The following is a 16,424-nucleotide window of genomic DNA, read 5'->3' on the forward strand; positions in this document are numbered from 1 at the left end:
GGTCCCGTTAAATGCAAATGAGCTCTGCTCGCCCCGCCCCTCTCTGATGTGGAATTATGAGCCGTTTAGCGGCGAAACTTGCTAACGAGCATATTATAAAGAAAGGCTGTTTGCAAAGATGCATAAGAAACCCTTATACTCACTTCTGTGGGTGAAGCTGCATCAGGAACGATTCGCACAAACTAGACGCATATGTATATCAGAATCGGCCCTATCCTTTTTAAAAACGAAAGTAACGTTATCTAGGGCTGGGCGATATGGCAAAAAGCTAATCTCGATAATTTTTTCCCATATTGAACGATGACGATATATATTTCGATATAAGCTGTTGATGTTGCCAGCTTTAAAATAGTATCCCAATAATGACTAAAGCCACAAAAATTAAAGGATTCATTAAATTAAATTATTAAGTATAGTTTATTAACAAAAATCAGATTACAGGTTTGGCCTTAAAAAATAAAATAACTTACTAAAATAAATGAAAAAAGTTGTTAAAATTGTGACAGAGTATGGTAAATGAGAGTAAATGTACAAAATGTGAACATAAAATTATTGTAAAAACATTATTTGTAACACATTTATTTATTTATTATTATTAACACAATTGTTTATTTTCTCTATTATAGGTTGAGCTATTTAAATTAGAGGCAACCACTGCATTTTGAAACAATCTACGGTATAAATATCAAAAAATTACGACACAGCTCTTTCTTAATCGTATTAAGTGCAGACAATTCAGCCAGAATCAAAGTAGGCTACTCTCTCATTATTCAAAGTGCAAATAGAGACGGAATATTTCAAGCATGATACAGAGCTATAGACATACACAACCTATTATAGTCTACATGCAGATAACAGCCTAGATATGTCATGTAGCCTAATTTGCGCGCATTGCGGAGTCACTCTCTAAACAAGGGGGATTTAAATTGCTTTTGAATGCGCGTGCGTTTTTTGCTTTCGGTTTCAGTTTTAACAATCGCGCCAAACTCTCAGCTGAGCTGAGAGTCACTTTTCAGATAGCCAAACCACTTACGGAATTCGTGCTACCTTTTTTGTCGACAACTTCAACATCTTTGGATAATAACTCGAGGTTAGTTTCTCTTTCGTCGCTGCTTCCACTCTCTTTTTTTTTTGTCGTCCTAGTGTAAGTTTGCTTCGCAAAGTGCTGTAGAAAATGAACTTTGTACTTTGACGTGCACACGCACGCTGCACGCTGATTGGCCGCTGTCGCATATTTCTGCTGTATGATTGGCTCTTAGATTAATCCATATCGAGCAAAAAATGTCTATAGCTTATCATCGTTATTAACATAAATTTTATCGCGATTCGATATTATATCGTTTATCGGCCCAGCCCTAACGTTATCCTCTGCGCCTTCAGCGGCTCAGATGTCGGGAGTAAATGGCTACTTCTTTGTTCATTATTACATCTAACAACAGAACACCTCAATCGCTCAATCAGAGACATTCTTGTCTTCCCCTGCACCTGAGTCACACAATAGCGGTCGGAGTCAGACTGTTTCATCTCGGTGAGGGCGCTCATGTCAATCAACTATTGTGGGAGGCACGCTGTAGCACAATGCTACAAGCACAGCAGATATTGGAGACATTTTAATCGTCCACTTTATTTCTTCCAAGTGTAACAAACAGAAATTTATAACTGTTTATGCAGTAACGTTGAATGAGGACTAAAGCTTTGAAGATTCAAAAAGGACCATCAGAGGAAAAAAAAGAGGATTTTTTTTTTTATTCACTTAAAGGGATGGTTCGGAGTAGAATTGACTTCATTGCTATGCACTCCGAAGCCCATGTAAATACACCATCCGAAGTTTTTTTGACCTTAGTCAAACATTTATGGAGATATTAGAGTTTTTCGAATTGCTTGTTACAGGAGTGAATGGTACATGTGATGTATCTCGTAAATTGCACCACTAAATGTGCAAGTAATCTTACCAAACTTGTGCAGTAGTGTAAATAGGTTATGTACTCACAAAACGCTGCAACAGAACATTTGTAAGTCCACCATGAGTGTTTTAAAAACACGTTTTAGCCGATCCCTACTAGTCTCAAAAACTACAAATGGAGGCACGTCGACGTCACTTCCCTGGGTTGAAAAAAGCACGTAAAAGTCCTCCTACAAGTTGACATGCACACAGATGTAGTAGGAGGACTTTTACGTGCTTTTTTCAAACCAGGGAAGTGACGTCGACTTGTAGTTTTTGAGACAAATAGTTCTCGGGTAAAACGTGTTTTTAAAACACTCATGGTGGACTTACAAATGTTCTGATGCAGCGTTTTGTGAGTACATAACCTATTTACACTACTGTACAAGTTTGGTAAGATTACTTGCACGTTTAGTGGTGCAATTTACGAGATACATCACATGTACCATTCACTCCTGTAACAAGCAATTCGGAAAAACTCTAATATCTCCATAAATGTTCGACTAAGGTAAAAAAAAACTTTGGATGGGGTATTTAGATGGGCTTCGGAGTGCATAGCAATGAAGTCAATTCTACTCCGAACAATCCCTTTAAAAGTTCAAAAATGTGTTAAATGCTAAAGATTTGAGTATATCTAGCACTGATATAGCTATTACGCACTTTTAAGACTTTAGCTCAATCAGTGAGAGCAGCGGTGCACCTGAGCGGAACGAAGCTGTGTCTAGACGCATTTAAATGTTTTAAAACTCTCAAATGGCAAAAATAAATGACGCATTCTAATGCATGTTTACATAGGAAAATAACTCTCAAAAAGAAGCCTTTTGTGCATATCCACTTCGTCCAGCGTTGTTTGTTCTCTGTGCTCTTAAGTAATGCTGTACTGCTCGTTTTAATGATTGAGAAGCTGCTTTAGATGATTCAGTGAGAGAATGAGTGCAAATCAATACAGACCTTTTTGCAAAAGAAAGATATTCCTAATCTTCTGAAATTGTACAGTGGTTCTGTTTGAGGAACAGACCGATATTTAATCCAGTACTAACTGAAGATCTTGACATTGGCTCTAGATCTGCTTGGTTTGTTCATGAGAGCTAGCCATATCAGAACAAACCATTTTTTAATTATGTTCTGTGTATAGTGTTATGCTTTTGTAATTTTTTTTTTTTTAGTTAATTTTAGTGCTTCATTTAAGTCCATTTTTATGTGAAATTATTAGGACTTCTAATCACCAAGGATGCATTAACAAAATCAGAGGACATTAATAATGTTAAAGTTTTATATATATGCTGATCTTTTGACCTTTCTATTCATCAAAATTCATAAAGCATACACAGAACTATAAAGCAGCACAACTGTTTTCAACATGTTTCTTGAGCAACAAATCAGCATATTAGAATGTTTTCTAAAGGATCATCCAGACTGGAATCATGATGCAGAAAATTCAGCTTTGCATCACAGGATTTTTTTTTTTTATTATTGAAATTGAAAACAATTATTTAGATTTATAAAAAAAAATTCACAATATACTATTTTACTGTATTTATGATCAAATAAATGTATTTGATAAATGACAAAGCACACTATTAATAGTTCCACCCTGTTTACTTAATTGTCTCTATAAGAGGTTTTGTAGTCATCTGGAATCCTGAAAACTTTGTCTAAGGTAGTTTGTGTCAGTTGGAATAGCCATTTGCTTATAAAGCCGCCTTGTGAAGTTGAATCATTTTTGTCTTTGTTTAGTCTCAGTGATTTTTCTTTTATTCTGTTAGTCAAGTATTGCTGTAAATGTCTTGGCTGCTCTTTCTTTTACTACAAAAAATACCTGAAAGTTGAAATTTTAAAAATGATGTGACTGAATGATTTTATAATTATATTATATATTTAAATTCTTAATTATTTTTTATTTTATTATTTTAGTTGTATTATTTATTATTATTATTATTATTATTATTATTATTATTTTCATTTCAGAAATTGCTGCTACTTTGCTTTTTATACATTTTTTTTATAAGTTTTTTGGTTATTTTAGTGCTTCAATTTCATTCCATTGTTATTTAATAATTTAATAATATTGATAATTAATAATCTCTTTTGTAGTTTCAGCAAGTTCCCTGGATATCCTGATGAGTGATGGTGAGGAGGAGAGCTCCTTCCTTTCGTTGCCCAACTCTGTCCTTCAGCGCCACTGTTTGACCTCTGATCTCTCTGAATCAGCCACCTCAGAACAACAACAGCTGCTCATACAGGTACGAACCTGTGAGTGGTGTTTGCTAAGATGAGCACAACTATTGTCATGTTTCCTTCTAAGCATTCTAAAACACTAGTCATTACTAAAGGATCAGTGTCCTTTTAGGAAAACCCACTATCTGGGCAATTAATATTATAAGTTGTGCTCTCTAAAGCAAGCATCATTATTTAGGTTGCTTATAGCTACACATTATCTTCAGATTCTCTGTACTAGAGCATTTGCACTACCATTCAAAAGTGTGAAATGAAGACTTCTAATCACCAAGGATTCATTAATAAAATCAAAATACATTTATGTCTTTATAATATTTTTTAATATTTTGACCTTTCTATTCATCAAAGAATCATAAAGCATGCACATAACTGTTAATCAGCACTACATTTTTAAACATTGATAATAATGTTTCTTGAGCAGCAAATCAGCATATTAGAATGATTTCTGAAGGTTCATGTGACACTGAAGATGCTGAAAATTCAGCTTTGCATCACATGAATAAAAATACACTCTCTTACTGTATTTTTGATCAAATAAATGCAGCATTGGTGAGCCCAAACTTTTGAATGGTACTATATGGTACTATATATGCATTACTCCTCCATCTGTGTTTCTGTGATCCAGTGTTGTGATTGAATCCATCTTCAACAGATCACTACATTCAGGGCCTGGTTTCTGTGTGAGTGGTCTGTTCTCTAGCTGTGTGATCTTTGCTTAATTGGTTTCACAGGGTTAATAAATCACAGCTAACAGGCAGCGCTACCTTTGTGTTCTGTGTTTAAACAATGTTATCAGCTTTAGGGCTTCTCAGAGGAGCTGGTTGCTCAAGCTGTCTGTAAATGACCACAGGGCCTGTGTGTTTCAGTGTGAGATTCCCTCAGGGCAACGTCTGATCACATTTGTTACATTAGATGAGCTGCTGTTTGCTCGTCCACTGATCTTGTTTCTTAGTCTGTATTAAATCTAAAAACTTTATATTTTTATGCTTTAAATGGAAAGTTTTATAACATCAGTCAAGCTAAATGTTTACTTGTGGTGTTTGACTATGATGCTATGTTTGGGAGTTGGTGCCATTGTGTTGCTGTCTGGTTGTTAGGTAGTTGTTTATTGGTTACTTGGTTACAAGTGAAATAAGTTTCCAAGCCTCAGATGTTTTGGGTTGAGTTGCACTATGTGTTTACAAGTTGTTACTTAAATTGGAACACACTAGAAGATAGTTTGTAGATAATTCTGTACTTTATTTGGTTACATTTCGAGTTCTTAAAGGGATAGTTCACCCAAAAATGAAAATTACCCCATGATTTTCTCACCCTTAAGCCATTCTAGGTGTGTATGACTTTCTTCTTTCAGAGCGAATGCATTCAGAGTTATATTAACCCTTTGGTTGTGTTCTGATTCCTGTCACACCCTTCAAATAATTGCTTATCTCTCATTATGCTGTATTATCACCTATTATTGGATTCAATCTTTTTGTCAACTTGTTTTCTTTCATTTAGGATTGGTTTGTGTTTCTCTTTGCATCTGATAAATCATAGGTCTCATTTATCCGAAAGTAGGTGCCTGATTTTTTTTTTTTTTTTTGAGTGAAAAAAGCTTTTTTATGAATAATTTTCACAATACCTGATTTAAAAAATATATTTTTAAAAAATTGCACTGTTTCTCACACTAGTGTGCTTTTAAAGTTTATCAGAAAGTTTGCTTTTAAATGCTTTTATTTTGTACAAAATTGCAAAAAGTAACACTTGCGGTGCTTATAAATTTCTCATTATGGTATATTATCACCAAATACTGGATTCAATCTTTTTGTCAACTTGTTTTCTTTCATTTAGGATTGGTTTGTGTTTCTCTTTGCATCTGATAAATCATAGGCCTCATTTATCTGAAAGTAGGTGCCTGATTTTTTTGAGTGAAAAAAGCTTTTTTTTTTTATGAATAATTTTCACAATATCTGATTTTTAAAAAATATTTTTTTTTAAATTGCACTGTTTCTCACACTAGTGTGCTTTTAAAGTTTAATCAGAAAGTTTGCTTTTAAATGCTTTTATTTTGTGCAAAATTGCAAAAAGTCACAGTTGCGGTGTTCCCGGTCAAAAATGACCGGACTCCAAACAATTGCTTATAAATTTCTCATTATGCTATATTATCACCAAATACTGGATTCAATCTTTTTGTCAACTTGTTTCCTTTCATTTTGGACTGGTTTTGTGTTTCTATTTGCATCTGATTAATTGTAGGCCTCATTTATCCGAAAGTAGGCACCTCATTTTTTGAGTGAAAAAATCATTTTATGAATAATTTTCACAATATGAGATGATAAATTATGAAAATGTGCACTGTTTCTCACACCAGTGTGCTTTAATGTTTAATCAGGAAGTTTGCTTTTAAATTTTCATTTTGTACAAAATTGCACAAAGTCACAGCCTTCAAAAGTGAATGGGGAAGATCACAAAAAAACAGCCTTTATTTTGAAATGCTTTTATGCTTTTAATGCTTTTATTTTCTGAAAAGGGACACAAAGTAACACCTGTTCTGTTTCTTGTTAAATCTGACCATCGTTACATACAAGAAAGAACACATTAAGATTATTTACATTATAACATTTCATGGAACAACAGACCAAAACTGTTATATTTCAGTTATGTACATCCTACATACTGACATTGTCAAATGGAGACAATATCATGGAACAACAAATCTGACCATTGTGACAGAGAAAAACACATTAGCATTGCCATATAGAGAACCACATCAACAAACACCTGGTTGTTTAAACTCATGCATGTTATTGACACTAAACATTAGGTGCCTACTTTCAGATAAATGAGGCTCACGATTAATCAGATGCAAATATAAGCACAAAACCAGTCTTAAATGAAAGAAAACAAGTTGACAAAACAAATGAATCCAGTATTTGGTGATACATATCTCTCATTTTGCTGTATTGTTAGTAATTGTTTGGAGTCTGGTCATTTTTGACCAGGAACACCACAAGTGTGACTTTTTGTAATTTTATACAAAATAGAAGCATTTAACAGCAAACTTCCTGATTGAACATTTAACATAAATTAAAATTGATCTCATATCATGAAAATTATGCATAAAAAATGCTTAAATGAGGTGCCTACTTTCAGATAAATGAGGCCTACGATTAATCAGATGCAAATAGAAATACAAAACCAGCCTTAAATGAAAGAAAATAAGTTGACAAAAATAATGAATCCAATATTTGGTGACAATATATCTCTGATTTTGCTATATTATTAGCAATTGTTTGAAGTCTGATCAATTTTGACCAGGAACACCACAAGTGACTTTTTGCAATTTTATGCAAAATAAAAGCATTTAAAAGCAAACTCCATGATTAAACATTAAAGCACACTAGAGTGATAAACAGTGCACATTTTCATAATTTATATCATATCATATGAAAATTATGCATAAATGCTTTTTTCATTTAAAAAATGAGGTGCCTACTTTCAGATAAATGAGGCCTATGATTAATCGGTTCCAAATAGAAACACAAAACCAGTCCTAAATGAAAGAAAATAAGTTGACAAAAAAATGAATCCAATATTTGGTGATAATATATAAGATTTATAAGCAATTGTTTAGAGTCCAGTCCATTTTGACCGGGACACCACAAGTGTGACTAGGTGAAATAAAACCCATAAATTAAGAAAATTAAAAAAAATAAATAAATAAATAATGGAGTCAGTAAGTTTGAGTCTAATGCCAGTTTATTTAAATCTATATATGCACAACAAGGATGTAAACATTGTCAAATATGTGTAAAAGATTGAAGTTTACTCGTGGTCAAAGGCTTTTGTAAATATTTATTTTTATAAAGCGACATTTCAAAAGTATAATGGTGCAACGCAAAAATATTCAGTAGTGCGGAAGTCTCACCCTTAACGTCAACGCTAGGCTAAGTTGCGTGTATTGTAACTAGTGAAACCAGCCGCTCGTCCCTAGATATGACTGGAGTTACATAACATGATCCACTGTTAGTAAGTGACACATTAGAAATGCAGTCCTCCTCTCTTTGATCTCCAAGGGTGGATCAACATCTCTGAAAAGGACAATCTGGAGTGAGATTTGAGCGTGCTGGGGTTTCCAGTCTTTTCAGCATACCATGAGCACAGGAGAGATCCGATTGGCTGGAGATCACATGTGTGGTGTGTCCCAGCAGCTGCTTTTCAATGCATTGACGACTCTTCTCAATACAAACAATAGTTTAGACATGGGATAGCTTTGTATGTGCTTCTCTAGATCTATCTGTGTTGAGCAGGCAGTGCTACCTGTAAAGGTGCAATGATTTCCAGCCTAATGAATCTCAGGATTTTAAGACATCACATTTTCAAATCTTCAAACGTAGCTTCATCTCAGTGAGTCGGTATGTGCACATTTTCCTGGGATTTAAAAGTTTGAGTAATTTTATTTGATTTGAAGTTTCAGTTGTGCATAATTCTGAGTTGTCTTTTTGTTTTCATGCTTTTCTACTCACCATTTTCCCTCTCTGTCTCTCTGCACTACCTTCTCACCATTTCACCTGTACAGAAGGTTACTTTGTCCTGTTCCTGGACGTCTGCCTACGTAATTCCCTCTGATTCTTTCTTTGTGCTTAGCTGTGAGCTACTTTGCCTCGTTCTGACGTCAACTTGACAAAGCATACTGTTAATAGTTCCACCCTGTTTGCTTAAATGTCTCTTCTAGAGGTTTTGTAGTCATCTGGGATCCTGAAAACTGTATCCAGTGTAGTTTGTGTCAGTAGGAATAGCCATTTGATTATTAAGCTTTCTTGTGAAGTCAAAGGAATAGTTACATTTTTGTCTGCATTTACTGTCATTCCAAACTCATGTGGTTTTTCTTTTATTCTGTTGATCAAATATTGTTGATGTAATGGCTGCTATTTCTTTTCCTACAAAAAAATGCAGTGACCAAAAATACTCAAAGTTTAAATTTAAAGTCTGAGTGACCTAATTAAATGATTACATTTATATTATATATTTAAATTCTAAAATTATTATTTTTGTTTTCAATGGAATAAAGTCAGTCATATGGGATAGGGATTAGTAAATGATGCCTTTTTTGTTTTCAAGTTCTTTCCTTCACAGTTCATGTTGTATGAGTTTTTTTTAGCACAGCTGACATTCCCGGTTGAATTTACGCATTCCTTGTGTGTTTGTGCAGACGCTGCAAGAGCGAGTTTGTGAGTTCCAGGCACGTTTGCGTAGCGAAGACGCTGCAAAAAGACTCCTGCTGCAGCGACTGCAAACACACGACCACCAGCTCAACCAAGACAACCACCTGGAACATTCATCCTTTAACCAAGAACCTCAAGAGCAGCCCAAACTGCAGGACGGACAGCTCAACCAAGCTGTGTCACCTACAGGTGAGATTGTTCAGATTAAAGTGGAAAAAATAAGTAATATTTTTATAATTATTATAAACGATTACATCTGTAATATTTTAGATCTATATTTTTATGCATTTTTTAGAAGCATTTTTTTTTATTTAATAATTAATACATTTACAATAAATATATTTATTGCTTGTTTGTATGGCAGAATATGGAAAGTCATACGAGTTAATTTTTTTTTTTTTTTTTTAGCTTTTATAAAAAGATAATTGCTTTTCAGATTGTAGAAACAGTTACATAAATATAAATGTGATTTAATTATTATGGAAGTTTATATTTCTATAAATTAGTTGTATATTTCATTAATAATTGAGTTTGAGATTATGAGTAGAGTTTTTTTTTTTTTTTTTTTTTTTTTTTTTTTTTTGGCTTTTATAAAAAGCTGCTTGCTTTTCAGATCGTAGAAAGTTACATAAATATAAATGTGGAAAGAGTTACATAAATATAAATGTGATTTAATTATTATTATTAATTATGAAAGGTTATATTTCTTTAAATGTTTTTGTTGTATATTTCATTACTCATATAATCTCAAACTCATTAATTATTAGCTTTTATAAAAAGCTACTTGCTTTTCAGAATGTAGAAATTGTTTATTTAATTATTATGAATTAGGAAAGTTTATATTAATAATTAGAGTTTAAGATTGAGTGGATTTTTTTAGCTTTTATAAAAAGCTACTTTTTAGTAGTTTATATTTCTATACCTTTATGTTGTTTATTTCATTAATTATTATTTTTGGATTATATGACTAGTTTTTTTTTAAGCTTTTATAAAAAAGCCACTTGCTTTTCAGATTGTAGAAACAGTTACATAAATATAAATGTGATTTAATTATTATTTTTAATTATGAAAGTTTATATTTCTATACCTTTTTATGTTGTATATTTCATTAATTATTATTTTTTGGATTATCTGACTAGTTTTTTTAGCTTTTATAAAAAACTACTTGCTTTTCAGTTTGTAGAAACATTTACATAAATGTAAATGTGATTTTATTATTATTATTATTATTATTAATAATTATAAAAGTGTATATTTCTATATATTTTGTGTATTTCATAATTAATACATTTATAATAAATGTTTTTACATTAGTCTTGTGACCTAAAAGTTAGAAAAAGATGTTTTCCATAAAGTGTGTATATATGTGTGTTTGTGTAGGTGTGAGGAGCTCTAGTGTTTTGACTCAGAGGTCTGTGGATTTTCCCAGCGCTGTAAAAGTGAGTAAAGTTTACTCACAGGAAAAACTGCAAAAAGACAAGGGAGAACAACTCACTCTCATTACAGGGCTGCGCACACAGGTACGTTTACACACACACACACACACACACACACACACACAGAATAGGGCTCAGTTTTCTAGCCAGACTCACAAGATCATTTTCATTCCTCTAGCGCCGTGTATTGTGACCTTTTATGCATTGATATTCATTGTTTGTGTCTGGTTCGATTAAAATAGATCAATACATCATGAGGGTGGATGCATGAAGCTGACTCATTTTCATAAAGGGATTTAGCTGAATAATGCTGTTGGTTTGTGGTTTTGTAGGTCAAGGAGCTGGAGGAGAAACTAGTGGATCAGACGCAGGAGGTGGAGAGACTGCGCTCTGAGCTGGTGAGAGACTGAATTATTAGGGACTGTGGGAGTTGTGGCACACTCAGTGCTATTGTGTGAATCACCTGATCCTGGTGAGCTAAAGTCACCGCTCTTGTGTGAACCACATTTCTATTGTTTAATAAAGAGCTCATGCTCCTGCAGCTTTACACTGACCTGATTTAGTTTTTTTGATGGGAGGAGGAGGAGTGTTAACCTGGTGATCTAGTTCATTGATAGCAAAGGAATGTATCCCTTCAGCCCTGGAAGATTTACAGCTGGCACTGATCTCAAATTCGAGATGGGTGTGGGTGTACTTAACTGTACTTTGCAACTAATTATAATAAAACCTCACCCTCTTTTGGAAAAATAATTAAATAAACTGTTAAATCACTCAACCTCTCAGCCTTTCTTGTTTAAAAAAAAAAAAAAAAAAACAAGAAAGAACAAGAAATCAGTGACAGTATAATAAAGTGACAGTTAATGTCAAGACATTTCAGACACATAGTGCTACAAAATATTTTTTTAAACCAATGCTGTTTTTTTACTTTTTATTTATTAAAATAATCATACATGAGTAAATGTGTTTTTGTTTAGGGGGCGACAGATCTGGAGAAACAGCTCGAGGTGCTGGAGACTGAAAACCAGCGGCTCAAACAGGAGCTGAGGGCCAATCAGACCCAGACCACCTGCTCTCCCAGCCACTGCCCACACAGCCAGGTACTCATAAAAACCATAAATCTCAAATACAATCAGATTGGTTGTTTAATGGGTTTAAAATTAACACCCGCCAAATGCAGGTAAAAATCAGCTGTGCCGGGTAACGCTGTCAAACCACTAGCCAATTTTGCTGGTTACATTTTGTGTGTGATCACTCATTAATTTATTGGGGAAGTTCATGCAAGCCAAATCTGCACAAGTTGAGCAAATAATATCAAATAATAATATGTAAAATCACACAAAGAGTGCCTTTTTTTTTTTTAAATCAGCATTACTGCAAATGTGATATTGATTTTATACAGTTCAATAAACAATAAGAGACTTACGTACATTTTAGACACCACATTGGCTATTTTTGCTCCATTTCGCCAACAAAAATCGTTCCAAACACAGCCACGGCAATGTTTTGCGTCTCAGAGCAACATGACAGTGTTTCTTTCCTGAATGAATCAACCGTTTAAATGATTTGGTTCAATTGCAGTGACTCACTTATTAACAGCGACTTGCTTGCTGTTTTAATTTCACATTTAAAGTGTCTTTTCATTTTTAAAATAATTTCAAATATCAGTATTCAACGTTTTATGTTTAAAATATCTAAACATTTATGCATTTGTTACTGCAGGTTAAAGCATTCCATGTCCCTCTGGGCTTCATTAAACGCTGTGGAAATACATCTAAATGACACCTTAGATGCAACTTCTGCAAAGATGAATTTTGTTTTACTGATTTCATTTGTTTGGTAACAGCCTGAATGTATTATTATAATTGACTGATTAAATGTAAGAATTTTAGTCAAAAGATGCACACTTTTTTTTTAAATGGCTTTATAAAGGTAAAAATCAAACTTAATTAAACTTATTGGAAAAGATTGATTTCTATCACTGCAGTGAACTGGCCACACAGAATATGAAGAATATCAAAGAATTCAGGAGTCGGACACAATAACACATTCCGCATAATATTGTCTAATTATCTTTATCAATGCTGTTATCTGTAAAATCCCAGAAAATATTGAGATATTATTTTGTCAATATCACACACCCCTAATACTGACACCAAATGATTTGCAACGGTCGCTTTGTCACGTCCAATGTAGACCGCCTCAAGCTGTTGGTTTATTTCTGTTTTTTTTTTTTTTTTTTGGTGTAGAAGTTATGAATGGCCTGTAACTTAAACATTTAGTAGCCAAATTGGCTGGTGAGTGAAAAAGTTAATTTCAATCCCTGGTTGTTTCTATAATGACTGAATAATTACTTGATGCTATATTTCTGTTCTGTAATACTCCATCTTTCTATCTGCATTGGTCCCAGGATGTGGAGGCCCTGCGTGGAGAGCTGTGTCGTAAGGACGAGGAGTGCCGCGAACGGGAGCGGCGACTGGCTGCATTGGAGCAGCAGGTGCAGGAGAGGACTGGTGTGGTAGTTCAGCTTCAGCAGCAGTTGGAGGAGGCTGCGCAGCGTAGACAGGAGCTCCAGCAGCAGCTGGAAGAGGCGTCACGTCTCAGGAGCCAGAGCGAAGAGCAGCTGACCTCACAACTTCGTGACTCTGAGGAGGCTCTGTCTCGCCAAGCTGCTCAGCCGCTGCAGGTCAAGGTGAGCATGTGCCAGCTAAGCATTAGCTGTGTCTCGTTTTGAAGCCTGCACACTCCGGGTCACATAAGTCAGCTGCATATGTCATAGAGATGTCTCATTTAAGAAAAATAACCTATTATAAATATACAGTGCCCTCCATGAGTATTGGAACAGTAAAGACAAAATTGTTTTCTCTGCTGTGAAGTCAAGACATTTGCAAGTATGATCAGAAAATGAATATGAGACAACTACAGAATGTCCCATTATGTTTTTTTTTTTTTTTTTTTTAGGTTTTTCGACACAAACATGTTTTGCCTAATAAAAAGGACAGCCATTTTAGAGTTCATCCCATTATTTGATGTGAGCATAAGTAAATTTATGGCAGATGTAATTGATTTAAAGCAAATATTTATTAAAGCAGATCCCTTGTGTGCAATCACAGCAGTGAGTCTGCGACCCATAGGCATCACCAGACTCTTGGTCTTATGCTTTGAAATGCTTTTTCCCAGCCTTTAATGCAGCCAATTCAAACTGTTGCATGTTTTCGTGAGTTTCTGCCTTTAAGCTCCTCTTCAGCCGGTGAAATTCATGTTCAATCTGATTTAAATCTATAAAAATGATTAGACTTTCCATTTATTTGCCCCGATAAACTCCTTGACCGAACTGGCAGGGTGTTTTGGGTTATTGTCCTGATCCAATATGAAGTGGTTTCTGATGAGTCTGGTGGCATTTTCATGATTATTGGTAGCCAAGATGGTTTTGGCGCTGTGTATGACTTATTTCTTATAAAGCCGCAAAATATTTTTTTCTTTCTTTACTGTGCATTGTAATGGTTATTTTTCGTAAACAAGGCAGCCTCAATTACCTACACACACGACAGATGTGACCTCTGGATTATGCAGGCTTCAAAATGAGAAACAGTGATTTTATTTTAAATTTATTGAAATGTAATCTTCTATCATAGAGACTTTGTGCAGATAATTTGTGTTTGTGGATTAGTTTTTTTCTTCCTTGCATTTTTTTTTTTAATTAGTTTTAGAATTTTTTTTTGTTTTCATTTTGGACTTGCATTTTCAATACCAAATACCCTGAGAAATCACAGGGAGCCCGCTATAATCAATGCACCCATCTGGTGACCAGAAACGAGATGGACTTTTCCTAACTAAATGCATCTGTTTCACACTCTTCCTACAGTATGTGACCAAGACAGTTGAGGTGGAGTCAGCTCAGTGTAAGCAGGCTTTAATGGAGGCTCAGGCCCGTAACCAGGCTCTGCAGGAGCAGCTGAGTGTGCAGAGGCAGCTCCTCAGAGAGCTGGAACAGCAGCTCCACGAGTCCCAGAGAACCAGCAGTCAGCTCCGCCAACAGGTACCACACTCACTTGTATGCAGTGTTTTGAGTGTCAAATGTTGCTCAAATCTGACCCTGTTTGTGGTGATAATGGTGGTTTGTTGATTTCTAATCTCATGGCTTTCACAAAAGCCAAGTGATTTGATGTAAAGTTTAATTGGGTGCTATGAAATTTTCTATATGTTTTTTTTCCCCCACAAATTCTATGTTTTCAGTTTTAGATTTTCTGAATTTGGTTTAAATTTAAATGGTTTAATTTAATTTTACTTTATAAATGTATTTTATAATTTTAATGTGTTATGTCAAAACACAATGATAATCAAATTAATGCATAAAAAAGTAATGAATCTTATCAAATATAATCAAATGAAATGTGGCAAGCGAAGTGCTGCACAACAGAGGTTAAAATTAAGGTTTGAGTTAAAACATGGATGAAAAATTCTGATATTGTGTGATATTCCAAAAAATTTATTTTTGTTATTACTTTGAGAAGTACATTTCTCCACTACTGTAGTAATCTATTATGGTAATATATTGTCATAACTTTGAAGTAAACCCAACTTTTATGTTGGCTGGTTGTAGTGAAGTGAATTTCTGGTGAAGTGAGTCTCAGAGCAGCTCTGGAGATTATATTCACGTGTTTACATCCCTCACATAGTGGGACAGCAGATGCTGAAAACTCATGATTCAGTATGTGTTGTAGATGAAACTGTCATGTTTGTGTTTGTCTGTGATAACTCATTCACACAGAGACGCTTCATATTTAAAGGGATAGTTAACCCAAAAATTTAAATCTGATGTTTATCTGCTTACCCCCAGGGCATCCAAGATGTAGGTTACTTTGTTTCTTCATTAGAACACAAACAAAGATTTTTTAACTCAAACCGTTGCAGTCTGTCAGTCATATAATGGCAGTCAATGGGCTCCACGGATTAGAGAGTCCGAAAAACATACACAGACAAAACCATTGTAGAGAATGTCATTAGCTCAAAGAATTTAAGATGATCAATATATGTGTGTATATGCATGAGACTGTTTCTCTCATCACATATACACTGCAAAACTCCACCAGGTCTTCCGACCAATGTATAGGGTGAAATGAGTTATTTAAAACATACATTTCGGTCAGGGAAAGTAGTTTAACTCACAGGAAATTGTGTATAATAATCGTCATTAAATATACGCAATTTCCAGTTTCTGATCAGTAACAGTAATGATGATATCGGCTTGTTTCTTTGTCCAGCAAATTACTCAGCGATACTCATTACTCTGACGTTGGCCGTCGTCACGGCAACGTTTTTCTTTACGAATCAGAACGGAGTTAAAACAATTTGAACACAATAGGGCTTTAAGGTAGCAATATGAGATCGACACAGTTTAAGTGACTGTTGTAATGTAAGCATTCAGCACAGAGAATCATTATATGTGAATATATGGTTGTTTATTAAACTCAACTATTTACAAACGATCGCACATAGACAAACATACATAAAACACAAATAGACAGAGAACGCGTGAGAGAGAGAGTAAGAGAGAGAGTGAGAGAGAGACAGAAAGTGAGTTGCATTGGACAGGTATGAAACGGT

The 16,424-nt window shown here is 34.4% G+C and overlaps 1 protein-coding gene across 4 annotated transcripts in view; it reads left to right on the forward strand.

Moving 5' to 3' along the window:
* The first annotated feature begins 4,030 nt into the window (after nt 1-4,030).
* LOC141345893 (kinesin-like protein KIFC3) overlaps nt 4,031-16,424 on the forward strand; it is a 45,465-nt gene continuing 33,071 nt past the window's right edge. For 3 of the 4 annotated variants that reach the window (XM_073850817.1, XM_073850815.1, XM_073850816.1), the window contains exons 1-8: nt 4,031-4,185; nt 8,739-8,774; nt 9,372-9,573; nt 10,765-10,904; nt 11,153-11,218; nt 11,795-11,917; nt 13,228-13,509; nt 14,683-14,856. In XM_073850817.1, the coding sequence (XP_073706918.1) occupies nt 4,063-4,185; nt 8,739-8,774; nt 9,372-9,573; nt 10,765-10,904; nt 11,153-11,218; nt 11,795-11,917; nt 13,228-13,509; nt 14,683-14,856 (1,146 nt within the window). In that variant the 5' untranslated portion in view covers nt 4,031-4,062. The remainder of the gene's footprint in view (nt 4,186-8,738; nt 8,775-9,371; nt 9,574-10,764; nt 10,905-11,152; nt 11,219-11,794; nt 11,918-13,227; nt 13,510-14,682; nt 14,857-16,424) is intronic. The other variant, XM_073850814.1, reaches the window with a different exon arrangement.

This window comes from Garra rufa, chromosome 11 (genome assembly GCF_049309525.1).
Source record: "Garra rufa chromosome 11, GarRuf1.0, whole genome shotgun sequence".
NCBI classification, from domain to species: domain Eukaryota; kingdom Metazoa; phylum Chordata; class Actinopteri; order Cypriniformes; family Cyprinidae; genus Garra; species Garra rufa.